Below are 21,981 nucleotides of genomic sequence, written 5' to 3'. Positions count from 1 at the left end.
TCTTTTTCAAAATAATTAATTGAGGGTAGTATAATAATTAAAAAAAATGTGTCATTTTTTGATTTGTCATAATGGACAAGTAATTAGGGATAACTAAAAAAGGAAAAGTGGACAAGTAATTAGGGACAAAGTGAGTAGTATCTTGTTTATATAACTAATGCAAGCATTTTATACACTCTATTTGGTAATGCAAGTATTTTAATACATACATTAGCATGATTAAAGACACAATTGTCCCTTTAAACCTTTTTCACGTCTTTTCCACCATATTTGTAGAGAATATTTTTGTAAATGATTTTTTTTCTTAGAATTAAATTAATACACCATATTCAACATTATTTTTATACATTTTCCCAAACCAAACACTTCAGCATAACGAGCTCAAACATTAATAATGTCAGTATTATTATTATACCATATTCAACATTATTTTTATACATTCTCCCAAACAACCCGTCAGTTAGACTGTCTTATCCTAAAATTGGGGAATCTGTGCACTTTGAGCCTCAAGTCTCTGATTCAGCCATTCAGGCCCATGCCAAACTTTATCGATGCGGAGAACAGTCCAATCAAGCAGCAATTAGAGTACAAATTTCGGAAACACAATCCACTCAACAACGGTAATATTTTCAAATTAAAACCCTATTTGAACAATAATTTCATGAGCAAAGAAATCAACAATCAACAGAGAGCTCTTCAAGCATCATCATCCAGAAATCAAAAAATGGATTCCCAGCAGCCGTACGATGTATCGGAAAGCGATAGCGACTACGATTCCGATGATTCGCTAGATGATCCAACTTTTGATCTTCTTGAGGAGACACAATCCTCTCTTTCAAAACTCTCAATCAAAAAACAGAAATCTATGGATATGTCTGCCAGGTACAATCCCTTGATTCGATTCTCCTAAAAAAACATATTAGTTTTCAATTTCCCCCAAAGAAATGACAATGAGATGTTGATTTTTCGTGTTGTTGCGAAAATGTAGGCGGAATGTTTCTAAGACATTGGAAGATTGCGTTGAGGAAGAGAAGGATCTGGACGAGATAGTACCAGAGCTTGATGAGAAGGATAAAAAAAGCTATGAAACTGTTCAGAAGATAATCAAAGGTTTTTTTCAGTAACATTGTTTTGTTTTTTAATTTACATGTTGATATGGTAGCTTTCAATCTTGGTGATTATTATTGGTTCTTTTTTATCTGACAATCTAGTATCCGAAACTCACTAGTCCGACTAATTCAGATTTGCACAACGTATGAGTCAATTTAGGAGGAAGAGCTCCTCATTTGTGGAGCTGTGATTTTCACTAAGGGGGTTTGAAGTATAAAACATCTAACACACGAAAAGACCAAAGGAGTTCAACCTATATTATATATATATATGTAAAAGATAATTTTATATAAACGGAGTAAATTTCCTCCCTTGGCCCTTACTAGTTCCGCCCCCGGAGCTCCATATGTATTTCTCCAATTGCAGGGCACAAATTCGAGGATCCCACCACATCCTCTGGTGGTGTGATTATTGGTTGTGTAAACCTTAAAAATATGGTAGTGTTCTTTTATATGAAAGCTATAAAAAATTCATGTATGAGACATTTTATTTTAAGTATACACTTGTTAAGACACTCCCCTATGCAAAGATATGGTTATTCATGAAAGTTTTTCTTCATTTGGTATATAAATTGTAAGACCAAATGAGCTTTTTTATGATGTTGCAGATTTTTCCTTTCAGTAAGAAAAATCTTTGAGTAAGAGAAAATTATTCAGTATTTTTCTTGCTCTATGACATACAAGACTTTGAGATGATTGTTACTGCCTAAACTTTGTGTCCGTCGATCATCTTCTCATTTTCCGAAAGATTACAATGATTGCATCCTTCTTTTTGTCTCTGCTTCTACTTGGTGGCAGCTGGTCAGATTGAGAAATTGAAAGTGGAGCAATGCAAGGTTTACCTAAGGAAACACGGGCTGAGATTGACGGGTACCAAAGATACACTTATCCAGCGCATTAAAGAGCACACTGAGTAATTTCCCAATTTCAGTTTATTCAGCTTTTATTTTTTAATGATCAAAACTTTTATACTTAAAGCAAATTCTATTGTATTTCAGCATCCTCGATGGTCGTGGAGAGGAAAAGTATCCCCCATCTAGTTTTGTATTGAACTGCAAAGGTACAGATGTTTTGCTATGTATAGAATATTTAAGTGGATATAGTTTTATTGTAGCAAACATTTATGATCGTTAGTCCCTTGAAAATAACCAAGTCAAAGTTTATCTATCTGCTGAAAAGTCACATATCTCTCACCTTGCGTCTGGCGTTCCTAGTGGAATCTAGCATTAAAATTTCAGCAATGAATTGGAACTTTCTGGACTTGTCATTTTCATCTATACTTTTTGTATTATGCAGGGGACGCGTGCACTGGTGATGTTGTCATGTTTGAACAAAATGTATATGAAATGTAAGCTCGAAGCTCTAACAAGTGGTAGTAAGCATCTTTAGGTCTTCTTTTATGCACTTCTAAAGGCTGCAAATAACTAGTGGCAGATGTGTCATGTATAATTCTCTTCAGTTCCCTATTAGACAGCAGTATGCGTGCATGTACTTAGCAGGTTTATGATTGTGGTTCATCAGGTTCAGCATTGCATCCAGGAGTGCTACTGGCCCTCCCTGTGGAACAAGAATAATAGCAGGGCGGATTGTGAAGGAGAGCTATGGTGCTAAAAGGCAGCAACATACCTTTACGGTGAGCTTTTAAAAGCAATCAATTTAGATTGAACTCTTGGGAACAAGAAGAGGAATGAGAAGTTGTTATTTTCAACTTGAAGTTCTTTGTAGATAACAACAATTATTTGACTTAACCATTTCTGTTTTCGTTTCTTCTTTTTATTTGGCTTCGACGGACGTACACTTCTTGTATTGTTTCATCTTGTTTGTTTCATGTAAGATTCTTTTTACTGTTGGTCAGGTTGAGGTATTGTGGAGTAAAGGGGAAAAACCGTTGCCTCCACTTCATCCTCTCCTCATTAAGGGCAGAAACCTCTATAGATTAAAAACATTGCGACAGGTCTGCTGAACAGTACTAAGAATTTCTAGTACTTGCACTTATTATTCCTGCAACATATGTTAATGAATCATATATTGCATTTGAAGAAATGGGACGATGAAGCAGAACGGCAGAAAATTTTATCAGAAAAGCATACCAGAGGTTCCATAGCTCGGTCTAGCAGGGAAACACGTGTCCAAGAGAAGGAATTGCGAAAGATGCAAAGGGAAAATAGGTACCATGATAATTTTGGTCATTCTAGTAAGCAGATTGGTAGAATGAACTTATGAAATATGCCAACTTCACTTGATTTTGAACATTTGAATCATTGTTATGTCTAAATATCTCAGGGTAAACACAGATTACAAGGAGAAGAAAACAGTAGCTGAGAGTAAAGGGAAACAGCTGCATTCTCGCTCGATGAACTCCTTAAACAAGAATGATCAGCCTCAGGTAGAAGTGGTGTACAACATCCAAAAAGATGAACAAAAGCAATTCAGAAATTATACAAATGTAGTCATACAGGAAAATGTCTACCCTAGAGAAAATAGGCCAGAAGAAAGGCATAATCAGAGGCAGCCTTTGACTAATGTGAACCTGAATGATCCTAGAAACAGGGAGAAGCATAACTCAAATATGCATATGCATAACTCAAATAGGCATATGCATAGCTCAAATAGGCATATGCATAACTCAAATAGGCATATGCCAATGTGGAGGGGCCTTAGCTATGGAGGTAACACAAACAATTATAATATTCCAACATGGAGGGGCTATAGCGATGGAAGCTACAACAACTGCAATACTAGTAAAAGTCCATTACGAGGACATGGTCATATGTATACAGGAGGTCATGGTCATTCACAAAACTATAAATCTCCACAAAGAACTGAGAATTGGCAAGCAAGGAATGGAAAGCGTCCATTCCAAGGACAGCGCGAGGAACAAAAGAAGCCTTGCCACTTTTATGCTCAAGGAAGATGCTACTATGGGCATAGTTGCAAGAACTTGCATGATTCTGTAGATATTTAAACATTCAGGTGAAAGAGCAGCAAGTAAGAAAGCTTTGAGAGATCTTCATAGATCAACTATTTTGGTCCCTTTTTTTTGGGTGACAAGTCTTTTGTCTCAGGGATACTGTCATTGTTCACAAAATGCTTGAAGAACAAACTAATTTTTGATTTTGTTGAACTGTTTTCTATTCCTTATGATGAATCGTCTGAATTCTAAATTTGTCACGACATAATCGATAGATTTAAAAAATATCTTTAACTTTTTTTGTCTGGTCTCAACTAATTTCGAAACAAAGGTAAATTGAAATCAACCAACAAATCTAAGTTATTGTGGTTCTAAGGTCTTAGTACCAACTTGGGACAAGTTTTGGTTTATAGGCTTTCGGTGGAGAAATTGATGGGATTTTAGGTGCAAAATTGGTGAGATTATAGGTAATATTTCACCAACTCATTAGTAAATCCTCATAAAAAATATTCAAAATAAATTTTTGGGTGCTCCAAGGTGCTAGATTCATGGGCTATTATTAACACATGAAAAATCAAGAAAGTCACGTAATTCCTAAAAGTTGGTTCGTCAATGCAAAAATATGCCTTAAAAATTGTGCGACTATACGTAATGCTTTCCCAACTCATTATGAAGGTCCACATAAAAAAAGATTAGATGCTCCAAGGCACCAGATCCATGAGCTAATACATACGAAAAACAAAGAAAGTTGCGTAATTATTAAAAGTTGGCTCATAAATGCAAAAATATGTATTAAAATAGTGTGACTATATGTAATGTTTCCTCAACTCATTATGGAGGTCCTCATAAAGTTTTTTCAGAAATGCTCCAAGACGTCTGATTCATGGGCTAATACACACGAAAAACCAAGAAAGTCGCATAATTTTTAAAGTTGGCTCATAAATGCGAAAATATGCCTTAAAATGGTGTAGCTATACGTAATGCTTCCCCAACTAATTATGGAAGTCCTCATAATGTTTTATTAGGAAAAAAATTGGGTGTTCTAAGGCCCCAGATCTATGGGTTAATACACACGAAAAAACAATAAAACCGCATAATTCTAAAAGTTGGCTAGTAAATGTGAAAATATGTTACGTTGAGACTATACGTAATGCTTTCCTAACTCATTACGGAAGTACTCTTATAGATTTTTAACAAAAAAAAAATTGGGTGCTCCAAAGTGCCAGACTCATGGGTTAATAAAAATGAAAAACCAAGAAAGTCGCGTAATTTCTAAAATTGGTTCGTAAATGTGAAAATATGTCTTAAAATGGTGCGACTATACGTAATGTTTCCCCAACTCATTACGGAGGTCCTCATAAAGTTTTTTCTGAAAATATTTTTACGGTGCTCCAAAGCGTCAGATTCATAGGCTAATACACACAAAAAATCAAGAAAGTCATGTGATTTCTAAAAGTTGGCTCGTAAATGCAAAATTATGCCTAAAAAATGGTATGACTATACGTAATTCTTTCCCAACTCAATACGGAGGTCATCATAAAGTTTTTTCAGAAAAAAAATTTGGGTGCTCTTAGGCGCCATATTCATAGGCTAATACACTCAAAAAAACCAAGAAAGTCGCATAATCTCTAAAAGTTGGCTCGTAAAGGCAAAAAATGGTGCGATTATACGTACTGCTTCCCCAACACATTACGAGGTCCTCATAAAGTGTTTTCAGAAAAAAGTATTGTGTGTTCCAAGACACCAGATCTTTGAGTTAATACACACAAAAAAGCAAGAAAGTCGCGTAATTCCTAAAAGTTGGCTTGCAAATAAAAAAAATATGCCTAAAAAAAAGTGAGACTACACATAATGCTTCCCTAACTCATAACAGAAGCCCTTGTAATGTTTTTTCAGAAAAAAATTTGGGTGCTCCAAGGTGTCAGATACATGGGTTAATACAAACGAAAAATCAAAAAAGTCGTGTATTTCCTAAAATGTGGCTCATAAATGCAAAAATATGCCTGAAAATGATGTGACTATACGTAATGCTTCCTAAATTCATTATGGAGATTCTCATAAAGCTTTTTCAGGAAAAAAAATTGGGTGATCCAAGGCATCAGATTCATGGGATAATACACACCAAAATCAAGAAAGTCGCATAATTCCTTAAAGTTTGCTCGTCAATACGAAAACATGCCTTAAAAATGGTGTGTCTATACGTACTACTTCTCTAACTCATTACATAGGTCCTCATAATGTTCTTTTCAAAAAAAAAAATTGGATGCTCCAAGGAGCCAGATCTATGGGTTAATACACTCGAAAAAATAAAAAAAATTGCGTAATTTCTAAAAGTTGGCTCGTAAATACAAAAATATACCTTAAAAATGGTGCGACTCTACGTAATGTTTCCCCAGCCCATTACAAAGGTCCTCATAAAGTTTTTTCAGAAAAAATATTGGATGTTCCAAGGCGCCAGATCCATGGGCTAATACACACGAAAAAATAAGAAAGTTGCGTAATTCCTAGAATTTGGCTCGTAAATGTGAAAAATATGCCATGAAAATGGCACGACTATATGTAATGTTTCCCCAACTCATTACAGAGATCCTAATCAAGTTTTTTCATGAAAAAAATTTGGGTGCTCCAAGGCGTCAGATCCATGGGCTAATACACGAAATTAATCAAGAAAGTCTCGTAATTCCTAATTGTTAGCTAGTAAATGCGAAAATATGTCAAAAAAATGGTGCGACTATACGTAATGATTCCCCAACTCATTACGAAAATCCTCATAAAGTTTTTTAAGATTATTTTTTTGGTGCTTTAAGGCACCAAATTCATGGGTTAATACACAAAAAAAATCAAGAAAATCGCGTAATTCCTAAAACTTGGCTCATAAATGCGAAAATATGTCTTAAAAATGGTGCGACTATACATAATGCTTCCCCAACTCATTATAGAGGTCCTCATAAAGTTTTTTCGGAATGAATTTTTGAGTGGTCCAAGACGCAAGATCCATGGGCAAATACGTGCAAAAAAAATAAAGAAAGGCGCATAATTTCTAAAAGTTAGCTCGTAAATGCAAAAATATGCCTTAAAATTGTGTGACTATACCTAATGCTTCCCCAACTCATTACGGAGGTCCTCATAATGTTTTTTCATAATAATTTTTTTTGTGCTCCAAGGCGCTAGATCCATGAGCTAATACACACGAAAAAATAAGAAGGTCGCGTAATTCCTAAAAGTAGGCACGTAAATGAAAAAATATGCCTTAAAAATTGTGTGACTATACGTAATGCTTCCCCAATTCATTATAGAGGTCCTACTAAAGTTTTTTTAAAAAAAAAAAATTGGGTGCTCCAAGACGTCATATCCATGGGCTAATACACACGAAAAACTAAGAATGTCGTGTAATTCCTAAAAGTTGGCTCATACATGTGATGCCTTAAAAATGGTGCGACTATACGTGATGTTTCCCTAACTTTTACAGAGGAACATAAAGATTTTTTGAATGAATTTTTAGGTGCTGCGAGAAGTCAGATTCATGAGCTAATACACACGAAAAATCAAGAATGTCGCGTAATACCTAAAAGTTGGCTCGTAAATGTGAAAAATGTGCCTTAAAAAATGGTGCGCATATACGTAATGTTTCCCCAACTCATTAAGGAAGTCCTAATAAAGTTTTCTTAGAATTCTTTTGGGCGTTTCAAGGCACCTTATCCATGGGCTAATATACACGGAAAAATAAGAAAGTCGCGTAATTTCTAAAAGTTATTTCTTAAATGCGAAAATATGACTTTAAAATTGTGCGACTATACGTAATGCTTCCCCAACTCATTACGGAGGTCCTCAAAAAGTTTTTTCAGAAAAAAATAATTTGGGTTCTCCAATGCGCCATATCCATGGGCTAATACACACGAAAAAAATAAAACAAAATGCGTAATTCATAAAATTTGGCTTGTAAATGTTAAAAAATACCTTAAAAAGATGTGCGACTATACGTAATGTTTCTCCAACTCATTATGGAGGTCTTTGTTAAAGTTTTTTCAAAAAAATATTTTGGGTGCTCCAAGGCACCAGATCTATGGGCTAATACACAAGAAAAACCAAGAAAGTCATGTTATTCCTAAAAGCTGGTTCGCAAATGTGAAGATGTCTTAAAAATGGTTCGACTACACGTAATTCTTTCCCAACTCATTACGGAGGTCCTCATAAAAAATTTTGAGCAAAAAAATTTATGTGCTCCAAGGCACCAAATCTTTGGGCTAATACATACGGAATTCCTAAAAGCTGGCTCGTGAATGTGAAAATATGCTTTAAAACGGTGTGACTTTACGTAATGCTTCCTCAACTTATTACGGAGGTCCTCATAAAGTTTTTACATAAACAAAAATTGGGTGCTCCAAGGTGCCAAATCTATGGGCATTACACACCAAAAACCAAAAAAGTCACGTAATTCCTAAAAGTTGGCTCGCAAATGCGAAAATATGCCTTAAAAAATGATTTGACTATACGTAATGCTTCTTAGCTCTTTACGGAGGTCTTCATAAAGTTTTTTCAGAAAAATTTTTGGATGCTCCAAGGCGTCAAATCTATGGGCTAATACACACGAAAAACCAAGAAAGTCGTGTAATTCCTATAAGTTGGCTCGTAAATGAGAAAATATTAATCCCTCCCCAACTCATTATTTGAAGAAAAAAAATTGGGTTATCCAAAGCGTCAGATCCATGTGCTAATATACACGAAAAACAAAGAAAGTCGCGTAATTTCTAAAAGTTGGCTCGTAAATGCGAAAATATTCATTAAAAAAATAGTGTGACTATATGTAATGCTTCCCCAACTCACGAAGATCCTCATAAAGTTTTTTTTGAAAAAAAAATTGGGTGCTCCAAGCCGCCAGATCCATGGTGTAATATACACGAAATACCAAGAAAGTCACATAATTCCAAAATATTGGCTCATAAATGCGAAAATATGACTTAAAAAAATGGTGCAACTATTACATAAGAATTCCCCAACTCATTACTGGGGTCCTCAAAATATAAAAAAAAAAATGGATGCTCCAAGGCGTCAGATACATGAACTAATGCACATTAAAAACAAAGAAAGTTGCGTAATCCACCACAAGGTGAAATCAGTACCAACTTAGGACAAGTTTTGGTTTCTAGGCTTCAGTGGAGAAATTGATGGGATTTTAGGTGCAAAAAGAATGGCAAGATTGCCTCCAAGGGCATAGTTGAGTGGTTCGAAGGGATCGATTCCAGCCTTTGTTTGCTACTCAGCCACGGGCTCATCGCATGAGGCATACCTAGTACGGTTTACATTTTTTACGTGATTTGCAATCTATCACAATGAGCAGGTTACCACAAAGTACACTCTGGGGGTTCCAAATAAAGAATGGCAAGATTCGAATTTCGAAAATTATCCCCTGCACAAGCACTACCTATCCGAGTACTCAATTACGCCATACTTGGCAGATGGCATATTCGATACAACCACAGACATAAAAGTTTCTTTAATCTGGAAGTATGTGGTCTAACTATGATTCTTTTACCAGGAAAATAAGAAACTGTATACACATAAAGATTGTACTCATTTACACGTTTATCAACCAAGAGATCACAACTATGACATTTACTTCATGCAAGACTGGAGTTAAATCTTTATATATCACTGGTTATGATATGAACTATAATCTGCTCTCAAGGATCATATTGAACTACAATATGATTGATCACAACAGATCCAGACAATCTGAATTATCCGTCTCATATAGAATACCCAAAACATATGAATAAACCTAGAATAATTGTTGCTCTACCAGCTTATCACAGATCAACATTGGAGCATGTGTTCTTTCAGCCTGCTCAGGAGATTAAAAGCCGTCTCTTCACTCTCTCGAGCAAAAAGAAGAATAATTTGCATGTCCCAAGTCCTCTCTGGTTTCCTTTTTGGGATTCCATTAAACCAGACAATCCATGTTCCACAACCTATAAAGACATCTGCTCAACCAGCACTGGCCAGAGGCACCATTTTGTTTCATCTTCACGGTAACCTGACCAGATGTATACATAGACATGGCAGGGATGATATAGCAACAGCCTACCGTTTTAAAGGAGCTGAAGCTTACATCTCAATTAGGTATTATTAATGGAATTACTCTTGTTCACACCTTGTAGTTCCATCGGAGAATTGGTTATACTACCTACTGACCCCAAGGTTTGTGAACTCAACTGAGGGCTTGCTGGGCATGCTTCTGGATTACCAGTACTCATAGGATGGATAGCCCCTGAACTCAGCTGTGGGCTGAGTGGAGTTCGTTGGCTCATCTGCTGTGGGCTGGCCTGCTGATGTTGCTGTTGTTGTTGCTGCTGTGGCTGCTGGGAATTTTGGTTCATTTGTTGTGGGATTGCCAGATTTGAAGGTGAGCCCACTGGAGGAGGTGAAACTACAGCCTGTAAAGGCGAAGCTGTCTCTTGCTGCTGTTGCTGCAATTGCTGCTGCTGTTGTATGTGTTGCTGCTGCATTTGTTGCTGCTGTAACTGCATCTGTTGCTGCTGCTGCTGCTGCTGCTGCTGCTGTTGTTGTTGCTGTTGTTGTTGCTGCTGGTTCATGTAAAGATTCATACCTGCCATTAGCTTTGGCGGACCCATTGGACCCATTCCTGGTCGCTGCATTGGATTGATATTACCTCGGTTGAGGGAACCCAAGATTGAAAGACCGGTAGAACCTGGATGCATTTGTCTATTTCCCGTAATACCACCTAAACTTGACTGTGGGCTCCCCAACATATTTGTTCGGTTCTGTGCTACCATTCTCAGTTTTGTTTGCATGAAAACAGCTTGTTGTGGAGTGAGTGCACCACTGCGAAGTTGCTGGCTGATCGCGTTACTAATATTAGATGCCTGGCTTATATTTATTGTGTTCTGAGATATATTGCCCATGCCAGCGATGGCTCCCATTGGAGCTGAAATTCCAGGTCCACCAACTCCTCTTACACCTCCCATGCCCATAACATTACTAAGGCCACCAAGCGCCGCGATGTTATTGCTAATGTTCCCCATACCTACATTACCAAGGCTCATCATCATTTTCCTCTGCATCTGTGGATGCTGCGACTGGGATTGTTGCGACTGCAACTGTTGTGGTTGTTGTTGTTGCTGCTGCTGCTGCTGCTGTTGTTGCTGTTGTAATAGCTGAAGTTGCACTGCCGATGGTTTATTAGCCATTTGATTACCCAACTGCATTGAATTCTGGCCAACTGTATTTAGGTGAGCAAGTGGATTTGAAGCAAGCATTAGTTGGGATCTTTGTAACTGTGGATGTTGCTGTTGTATCAGAGGATGTTGATTCTGCTGCTGCTGTTGTTGTTGCTGCTGCTGCTGCAGAGGGGATAAAGGATCAGATTGTTGAGCTCTAGAAGGCATTGAAACCCCCGTCAGGAGTCCTTGAGAGATCTGTAATGCTTGAGCATTCCCGGAAGGCAGTATTCTCTGGCCTTGCATGTTCTGGGGTGAAATTATTGATGAATTAATACCGTTAGAGGGCCTTGCAAGCTCATTGGACAACTGACCAGAGACCCCTTCGGAGTATTGCTGCAGATCAGCTACTGACCCATTTGGTGGCATTCCTGGCATGTTAGTTTGACTACTTGAAGCACGATTCATGCTGATTGGTCTAGGTTGGACATGATCTTCCACAAGGTATCCTTCGCGTGCCATCTGCAAACACATTGGTGCACGGAAAAATAAGAACAAGTTGATAAAGCAATATTGATCCTTTGTGCTTTATATTTTACGCAAACAACTTACCAGTGAACAAAACTGTGCAGCAAGCAAGTCTGCAAAGTGCTGTCACAAGAAAATTTCAGACATAAGAAACAGAAATGCATAAGATCATTGTAAGTTTCTTTCACTGGCATCCCAATTTAAAATGGTTGAAACAAATGAAAATAAAATGCCTCTTATAGCAGCTACTATGAGGTCTCCTCCAATTCTCCATGTTTCAGATACACCTTATCATATAACAAATTGATGTCTATTAAGTAACTCGAAAATTGCATCTAGCTATTTCTGTTACTCGCTTTACTAAGACTTTGCTAGGAGAAATTTGATTAAATGTTTGAAATCTAGAATTCATCTGAGGCAAACATCATCAAAGATATTGATAGATGCATATCAAAGGCGATTATCATCAAATATTTGATCGACTGATCCTAAGACTTGATAAGTAAATGTCAGGATAACTCGCCTTATGAGAAGGTTATACACCATAGCTCAACTCAAAATTGAACAGGATTTTCTACTCTATGTAACTGCTATAGAAAGATAACTTGAACAACAATAAGATCTATCTCAATATGACTTCTTTTAATTTATCAATTAAAGCTAGAAGGATTACCATATCCAACTGACTGTATATTTCACTTTCTTTTTGGTGTAAATTTAAATATGTCAATGATGCTGAAACAATGATAGATTTTATTAGTTCCTGCACAACTAAACGAGTATAGATTCATTCTATCAGTTCCTGCAGAACTAAACAGGACTACACTCTTGCTTTTTGGATGTAAATGCTAGTTTACCATCTTAGTGCTGGTTTGATGAAAATATTCAACTGCTAGCCTTGAATAGGTTCAAACCAATTTAATGAGTTCGAATGAGTATTGTACACATTTGCATCATTAAGATTGGCACATGCTAGCAGAAATGGATTTCCAAGCTCCACCATATCGAAACCTAGATCCAGGAGTTATGGAATGCTTATCATTCTTCCACTTTACTTTTAAGGGTGTTCCCATATAGCTTTTAAATTAAAAATTCAGCTCAGAATAGCTGGCTTCAGAATCTCGTCCTACTTGATTAAGTAGAATGAGTGGACACCAAAAGAAGGAGGTTGGTCCAGTCTGGTTCATACAAACAAATATTGTGCACAACACTCACAGTATTCGGCAGCGTTGGGAGGTGATCCTCAACAGTCGTGTATTCGACCTCTTCTATTTCTCCAATAAGCATTGACACAGTACCGTCATTTGGCTTTTCTGACAAGACCATTCTAGTCCGCGCCTTAGGAACACATGAATAACCATTTCCTAGTAGATAACATCAAGCAGTCAAAGGATCGGTTAGAAAATAGCATATGATACAGATTGAGAGTGCATTAATAATGGACAGACCTTGAAGAACGCGCTCTGTCTGCAGAAAATCCAAGACTCTTCTTTTGCAAACATTTGTACTGCCACCTACCAATGATTTTGACAATGACATTTTGCAGGATTCATCTTTGACATTCTCATTGTTTGAATCATTAGAAAGATGAACATGCAGCTGCTGAGTAGGAAAGACATTTGGCTTCCTGCTAGAGTACTCCTCGACCTTGCTCTTTTTGGGATTAAGTTGAAACCTGAAACTCAGATGGTTAACGTGAGATTTTGAGGATTTTTATATAAGAGTATTATCAAGCTTTAAGAACAGTGGTTGAGAAAAAATACACAGTTAAAATAGCAAGATGATAAGAAGATATAAATTACATCTGAAGCAAAGATCACTTGATATCACTTGAACAAGCATGGAGGAGTAAAAGAATTATTATTTATATATAGTGGATGACGGGTGAAATGTGAAATTGTAACTCATCACTCAAACCAGAACCCTATTATGCACAATAGTGGATGATTTACAAGAATGGGCTTGGAGGTGGGTGGTCGTGAACTCTTAACCTTGTTTGCCTCATGGTCAAGACTTCAAGTTTAACAAGTTTTGACTTTTGACCATGAAGGTTTGCCCATGGGGCAAGTGGGGGTCAAAAGTTCAGGACCACCCATTTCCAAGGACATTTGGGTGTAATTTCCTGCACAATAATGGACCGTGTTCTTATTAATACCCATTAAGTAATAAGATATAAACTCAGACGTCAGCATTGGATGCATTTTGAGATACATTTCAGGCATGATTTCTGGGCTACAGGAGAAAAGAGCAGATACTGGGTTTAGCTAAAACTTAAGGGTGCAAGACGAAAGAAATGAAGAAACCAAACCGACAACTTAAGCTGTAAAAATGAAATAGCTTAAGAGCATGATCAATTTTATCACCAAAAAGAGAAAAATATGATCATTACTGTAGGAATGACAGAGAAAAGACAAAACAGAAACCAGGAACAAAGATACACTTATCCCTCCATTTTTTGATGAAGAAGATACACTTATCCCTCCATCCCATGTCAACATTGTCTAGTCCCTTTTTTCCGGAGAACCAAAAATGGACTGTCTCTCTTTTTGAGCTCGTCATCTTTGTGCATTCATATAATGGTATTTTGCATAATTTGCAATAAACCTGGCAACAAGCTTAAGCATTCACTTAATTTAGTCTCAATTATCTTCCTCAAGCTGTTGTTCAAGAAATAGGCAACATGACAAAGCAGTTGTTCCCTCTAGCCTTTTTCAACATAAACCTTAGATTACGTTTTTGGGATTCTCGTTTAAGTATTCCATATTTTTAAAGGTATAGCATAGAATTATATGAATATTAGAGCAGCTACTCTTCCAGTGCCCCCCACCCCCACAACACACATGTCACGCACCAGTAACATTGGTTGTCCCACATGAGACAGCTTCTATTGTTATAGTCTGGCCCATCGTTATAGTCTGGCACTTCTAGACCACAGATACTGAACCACTAAGCTCCTTTATAACGACGGAATACAATCACAAAAGACTATTTTAAATGAACCAGTTATCAAAAGGTAACATATGCATGTGAGGTATATCCTTTGACCAAGATGACACAATTTAAGTGCTCTATTTGACATAATAAACTTGTGCTCATTCAAAATAACAGCTTATTTAAATGGTCAAAATAATGTCCTATAAACATACCTAGTTGTCAGCATTTCAATTTTGGAGAACCTTTCAAGCATGATTTGGTCAGCTGATTGTGTAGATCCTACGGGAGGACTGCTTGCATTTATTGGAAGACTCATGGTACTGACACTGGCAGGAGAACCGACTCCACTCATCATGGGGGCCTTAGGAACAGAATTGGATCTCCGCCTTGCAGCAATTTGAGCCTGGTGTTGCCGCTGCATGGAATCATTGGCGCTAGAAGTCATAGAAGTTGTTCCACCAGCTGGAGCAACAGATGTGGATCCTTGCTTCTCCTTCATTGATTGTATAAGTCCACTAGTCACAGCTGCACCGTATTGAGCTCCTACAGAACCATTAGAAAACTCTCCAGACTTAGAGGATAAAGGAGATTGAGGCAAGCCTCCTGCAGATACACGAGGACTTTGCACCATTTTCCTGTTCTGGAATGGGTCTTCTTTCCGAAGATTGTTTTCAAGAGGCTGACCAAGGCCATTCCAGGGTGTCTGAGGAAAACCAGACCGCGTAAACTGCTGAGTCATTCTCTGCTTTAGTCGGGCCTGCTGGGATTCCATAAGGTTCATATCCGATTCCACCATCTGCATCTCATTTTTAGTCCTTCCTGGCTCTAATTTGTCCAATCTCTCTATCTCAGCAGGCTCTTCCTTTAAGTTATACTTTATTCCTTGCTGTCCTGCAGTGAATGGCATTGTTCCAGCTTCCTGGTTCAGACCCCCTTCAAAAATTTGTTGAGGATACTTTTGCATGTTTGTATTAGCATATGGAATTCCCCTGGGAACTGAATGTTGCTGTAATAAGGAATTTTTCCAGTGCAAATCTGGAGCATGAGAGCCATCTATTTGTCCTCCTATAAGTTGCTGTTGATTGGAATCAGCACTCATATGTGTAAACCTTGCCCTCTTGTTTAAATTGGAAAGGGGAGATGCTTGGCCATCATGATTCTCTCTCTTACCATGTAAAGAAGCAGCACCAGAGCTCATCGCATCCGCATATGAAAGCATCATTTCTGGCGCAGCAGGAGAAGCTCCTGATGCATTTAAAACTCCTGACCTATGGTCCTGCATGATTCTTGGACTCACAACCCCCATTTGATACTTTGGTTGCTGAGATACCGAAGGCGATGCTGGAATAGAGGTCTCAGACCCAAAACTGTTACTTCTTAGTGCCAACATATTGGTTGGTCCATTATTTTGTCGGTTCAGATTCTCATGAGCAGGCTGCGGCAGAAGCTGTCCAGTGTCTCCTGACCTTGAACTTTCTGGCACTCTATCTATGCAAATATTTTTCCCATGGATCTTATCATTAGACATGACAATCACATCTGGAAGCTGCCTTAGTCTTTTCCTCCTTAGATTTCCTATACCCAATGTCAACTGTAAACGAAATATAGGACAGTTTAAATACATGAGCTCCTTCTACCACATGAAGATGAATAAAGCACACTACCTTTGAGGAAGCTTTGTTGTTGCGGAGGCTTTCTAACTTTGGGGCGGGGTCTAAGCAGAGTTGTGGTTGTAGGGCTCTTAATATCCGGGATTCGACTTCCTACAGCATAAGAGAATAATTCTTTAAAATACAAAACCATTTGAATGCCACTAAGAGGGGTCGATCTTACTAACCATCATATCACCATATGTCCAAGCACTATCTGAAATCAATGGAATGTCCTTCACCACATTTTCAAGAGACATTTTTAGACATACTCTGTTAATAATGGGACAACCAGTGGCTGAAGGCGCATTTTGTCCAACTTCAGGGAAGCACTTACGATAATCTCGCACCTGCAATAGTAATTTTAAGTAACAAAACACTATCCTAATTCTATGTTTATGTAATAGGGAAAGGAATGGTGACAGTAATTTCAGAAGGAGAACAAAGAAATGTAGAAGGTAGAAAATATCGCAAGAAGAAGAATAAAGTCAATGACAAAGCTGAGTGACTGACATCCTGTTAAAAGTCCATTTGTTGTTTTGATCTCTTCCATTAAGTAGAGACGCAAAATTGGAAGTTCCAAACCCATAATCTAATTTCCTCTCTCCTGTCTACATGACACTACAACTATTGGGGAATTTAACATTTTTTCCTTTTACAAGGATCCATTCAAACGTACCTAAATTATTATTTTTATTTTTATAGGTAAAACGTACCCAATATTTTAATTATAAAACACGGATTTATGATATATTTTACTTGCATATTTACCAAATATGTAACTTTACTACAACAACATAATACCCAGTATGACCCCATAAATGGGATATGATGAGGGTGGGGTGTACGCAGACCTTGTTGTTTCCCATAAGACCATTGGCTTGAGAAAAGCGTATCCTAAACAGGTTAGAAAAATACAAGAGTAAAAAGCTAAATTGAAAGATTGATTTTCTAATCCAAAGTCCAAACCGAATATTAGATGCTTTAACTATTTCACTCCAACTCCGCATTTTGTGACAGAGGGAGCTTGTGTTTCTTAAGAAGAAGCGGGTCTATTAGCATCTCTTAGCATACGACAAACAAACAACAATTCTCTATTCACAAGATGGTGAATACAAATTGAAGAAAGTACAACCCATGATATTATAAATCTTATAGGAGTTATAATTGCTCTTCTGGACCAGAAACCTTACCTCGCAGACTAGAGTTCCGTCAACATATTTGCAAGGTATATCCTCCAAAATATCGCCTGGCAGATGTCCAGACTCAATTGCCTCCAGTTGCATAAATATACAAAGAAATTTATTTTGAGAAAGGTAACAGTACAAATATACAAAGAAAAGATAAGGTAGTAGAACAAGATAATCAAACAAACTTTGTATAAGCTGGTTATCATCTACATAACCGCAAACTTAGTTCCTTCAGGAATACTGAAGCCAAATCCATCCTGGAAAAGGAAAGAGTAAAGAGTGGAATGGCTTCGGCATCAGAAACTGTAAGCATTCCCACAGTCAAGTGGGGCTTTCACTCCTCCAGTCCAATTAATATTGACAGGACTTATTATTATAAAAGCTAATTACTATCAAAATGAAAACGGCCACACCATAAGGTTTTTGCTGATCAAGAGTATATAGACAGATAAATCCTTCTTTTAATTTTTTTTTCTTTTTTTTTAAAAAAAAAGACAGATAAATCCTTATAAAAGCACAGACAGATGAGTTCAACTTAAAACTGAGCATCAAGTTTCTGTTTCTCAATCACACTAGACTTTCACGAAAATATACTACTATTTGCTAGCAGCTCAAGACCTATGACTAAGAACTACCTGAAAAATAAATGTATTTTGCAAACTGTTCATGTTAGGAAGACAATAGGATATGGCGGGGCCGGGCACTAAATACAGGGAGTTAACAGAAGGCAAGGAGAAGAGCGAGGTGCTGAGTACATTTGGGTACCACCACAGAGAAGCTTTTTTCACTTGGTAGGTGCAATGCAGGATGTGACCTTAATGGCGGATAATCTAAGAAGACTAAGCAAATTATCGTGAGTTGGAATTGCTTGTAAAGACAATGGCGAGGGCACCACCTACTGGTGCACAGTAGCCTTACATCACAGATGTTGACCCCGGGCTTTTCTCTAGGTGCTACCAAGGACTGAGACGTCAAGCTGGAGGTAACCAATGTATGCAGTTTGGACATATTTGGATTGAATAGGAAGTTGTATTGTGACTTGCGAGTGTAAATTAAGAATAAAAATATCAAAGTGTCATTCATATATTTGTTGTAACGAAAGAATTCTTTTGGAATAGATAGTTGTAAAAACTTGATAGATGATTGTGGTTGATTCTCATTTGAACAGATATTTTACACTATCTTCTTTTGCTATAAATTTGTTAAAAAAAGAGTTTAGGAACAAAGCAACAGATGATCCACACACCCAGAGATAGAGAGAGATAAGGAAAAGAGGAAAAATAAAGCTCAGTACACTTACAGAAAAGAGAGTTTCAGATGCTCTATCATATGGATGCAATAATTTTGGAACATTTTCAGAGGCTTGATGCCCATATTCATTCTGCATCTGAAAAGGAAAACATAAAACTATCAGCCCAAAGCCTGAACTATTATATAGTGCATATGAGATGATTAACAACAAACCTCAGAGGGCTTCCCAATAGAATATCCATCCAGGAAAAGGCACAATGTGAAGGAAACTTCATTATCTGCTCAATACAGCAAAATAAGAATACTGAAAAATGCACAACTCTTGAAATTAAAAAAATAGTAACATAAGTGGGAGAGAGAACGGTCATTTGTCCTCCCCATATAAATGGAATTCCTTTACAATATCTTCACTTACCAGGGACTGTGGTAACATCCTTGCTTCCATGCACAACCGCACCCTATGGCAGACAGGAGGATGTTATCAGTGAAGTTAAAATTTTAGTGATTCTTCAAAAGAAACACAATTTATGAGGCATACTTTTTCATGATATGCTAGTAAGATTAACAGCACATGCGTCAAGTAACTATGCATGATGGATTAACTATTTGAGGCAGTGAACATTAGCTGACAACTTGGATCTCTCACGTCACCACATTTTAGAAGTCCAACTTAATCTTGCTAAAAGTTTGGCTTCATTTATGTCCTTTCTTTATTAAATTTCATGAGCTAGAAGCTTCATTTACCTTTACTGCATGTTCATTCATACTGTTCAGGATTCTTTCAGTCTCGCACACAAATCAAATGTGTGTAGGCAGGGAAGTTTCCAGCACATTCAACCTCATTTACAAAAGATGAAGTTTAGGATATTCTAATTGTACTCTTTGAGATCGTCTAATTTGCTTATAAGAATCCAGACACAAAATTGTGCATTATTAATACAACGTTGGTTTCGGCTGCACCATTGATGCAATTCTGTAGTATCAATTCAGTGTAGGAGTTCCAAGATAAAAATTAAAACATATAAAAACCAATACTTCCATAACTTCTGTGACAGTCTGTATTATTCCATACGAAATTAAATGTGAAACAAAAATACACATATTAGCAATATCAGGACACAACTAATCTTGACTTTGGTATTACAACATGTGCATTACAATCTTTGTATTAGTGTTCATTGTATAACGATCAACATACTATTATTATTTTTGACAATCTTGGTGTCAGGACAAGCTTGTGCGCACCCCGACATGTTCCACGAATTATCAACCCACTTCATTGACCACTAAGCAACACCCTTGATTCACCTTATAATTATCCATTTATTGCAATCCAAAGAACCAAATATCCCTTCAATATTTTACTCCTCAAAGTTAGTCAGCCACACAAACTTCACATAATTATAAATTCATTCATGGTTTTACAAGGAAATAAATAGTTTAGGGTTAGATCATGAGGAAAAGGATAGAAATCGAAAATGGCCGCTCAAGTGCAACTCAAAAACTTGTCTTTTTGCACTTAGAGCGTGCTAGAGCAACAGTAAAAGCAGCAAACATTGGGAGTGAAATATGCAAAGACCTCAAATCAAATTAAACTCATCTTATAAAAGGGAAAATTTACGAATTTAGCATACTGACCACCAAAAAATGAAGAAATTGAAAATCAAACCTAATTACAGAACATGTGAATGATAAAATTACCGTGAGCTTTCCAGTCGATGCGGAATTGGATTTATTTTGTGAAATAACTGAATTCCTTTCTTTGTTAGCACCAACAGCGACGTCGTCGTGTTCTTCGGTGTCGGGATGTACTGGTTTGGGCCGAAACCTTGCACCGGTTTTGGAAACCTTAAACGAAACTCCCATTGCCTGAAAATTCTACAACAGCGTTGATCCGGTGCCGGAGACTTAGTGAAGTAGTATCTGTGTATTGGGCATAATTAACAAGCACAGAGAGAGAATAGAAATTGACTCGGGACGTTTTGGTTTTGTTTCAGTAAATAAATAAATAAAATGGTTGAATAAAAAGGGAACCCCAACTGGACCCGTTCAGGATCCAATTCTCTTTCGAGATGGTATTGACCCGAAAACTTGCTTCATGCACTTAAAAGAATTTTTTCGCGAAATATAAATTGTAAAAATTACATAAATCTCTTAAGATCCTAATTACATTATATCTCTATTCTTTTTCAAATTACAAAAATTCCTGAATATATAGGATCTCGGATTTATCAGAAAACGTACGGATACGTAGCTCACAGATTAGGAATGATACATTACATAATGGGAGAGGGATGTATCCGAAAGGGGAGAGGAATGTATCAAGAAGGAAGGAATTTATCCGAGAAGAATAGGGATGTATCCAAGAGGAAATTTTTGTAATTTTTTAGATAGTAGAAAATTTTAGAGATTATGATAAAATAAGATGTGTATTTATGTAATTTTTCATATAAATAACTAAAGATAACAAATAAAGATCAGATCATTGAGAAACAAATCATGCAATTAAAATGTAGAATTTGAGAGATTTTCATGGTAAATTATTTACGCTTAATTACTAAATATAATTATCGTTTATAGTAATTTTATCTGAGGTGACGAAAATGAGCTATTAATTATAATTAATAAATAATAAATATTTTACCTAGTTATCTAATATAGCAATAAAAAAATAGAGAAATAGGGAAATTTGTAGAGGAGGAACATGATCGGAACAAAAAAAGGAAGGGGATACTAGGGGTGCTCATCGACCGATTTGTTTTTTGTATTACCTAATCAGTTTTTAAATTTTTCACACGCTAATAACCAAATCAATATGATATTTATTGTTGATTTTCAGTTGAATAGATATTTTGTCCTTAACAATTTGATTTTCAATTTAACAGTAAGAAAATGTTCCTCCATTTTATTTTATTTTGCTCTCTTATTATACATTGCCTTAATACATAAAACTCCACACAAACTACAAGCAGAAGCAAATTCAAATACGTAATTGCTAAAACCTTGATGGTTAAGAAGCAAACAAGCAAAAGCAAATGCAAATACAAATACGTCATTACTAAAACAAACTCATTTTCTTGACGGTTAAGAAGCAAACTTGTATGGATGCAGTAGCAACCTCTCAAGTTTATACTGTACCCGAAAGCGTTGCGTGCTAGAGAAGTTGCATCAAAATTCTCGAAACAAGACGAAGAAAATGTTCCAGATCAAAGCATGTATGAACAACAATAA

At 36.8% G+C, this 21,981-nt stretch overlaps 2 protein-coding genes across 2 annotated transcripts; one reads left to right on the top strand and one right to left on the bottom strand.

Annotated features, from left to right (window-relative positions):
* The first annotated feature begins 543 nt into the window (after positions 1 to 543).
* On the top strand, positions 544 to 4,271 carry LOC125872491 (zinc finger CCCH domain-containing protein 62-like). Its single transcript, XM_049553228.1, has 10 exons — positions 544 to 882; positions 989 to 1,110; positions 1,908 to 2,022; positions 2,108 to 2,169; positions 2,406 to 2,457; positions 2,631 to 2,742; positions 2,965 to 3,063; positions 3,150 to 3,277; positions 3,393 to 3,701; positions 3,744 to 4,271. The coding sequence occupies exons 1-10, from the start codon at positions 662 to 664 to the stop codon at positions 4,072 to 4,074; spliced, it is 1,551 nt and encodes a 516-aa protein (XP_049409185.1). The 5' UTR covers positions 544 to 661; the 3' UTR covers positions 4,075 to 4,271.
* Positions 4,272 to 9,538: 5,267 nt separating this feature from the next.
* LOC125872485 (protein PHYTOCHROME-DEPENDENT LATE-FLOWERING) lies at positions 9,539 to 20,742 on the bottom strand. Its single transcript, XM_049553218.1, has 12 exons — positions 20,452 to 20,742; positions 19,166 to 19,208; positions 18,964 to 19,028; positions 18,800 to 18,886; positions 17,503 to 17,583; positions 16,498 to 16,659; positions 16,325 to 16,423; positions 14,873 to 16,251; positions 13,175 to 13,401; positions 12,942 to 13,090; positions 11,811 to 11,849; positions 9,539 to 11,720 (listed from the first exon to the last, which is right to left on the bottom strand). Exons 1-12 carry the CDS (start codon positions 20,614 to 20,616, stop codon positions 10,137 to 10,139), a joined length of 4,080 nt encoding a protein of 1,359 aa, XP_049409175.1. The 5' UTR covers positions 20,617 to 20,742; the 3' UTR covers positions 9,539 to 10,136.
* Between the last annotated feature and the right edge of the window lie 1,239 nt (positions 20,743 to 21,981).

This window comes from Solanum stenotomum, chromosome 8 (assembly GCF_019186545.1).
Source record: "Solanum stenotomum isolate F172 chromosome 8, ASM1918654v1, whole genome shotgun sequence".
Lineage (NCBI taxonomy): Eukaryota > Viridiplantae > Streptophyta > Magnoliopsida > Solanales > Solanaceae > Solanum > Solanum stenotomum.
The sequence above is the reverse complement of the archived record's forward strand: the minus strand, read 5'-3'. Positions and strand labels throughout refer to the sequence as shown.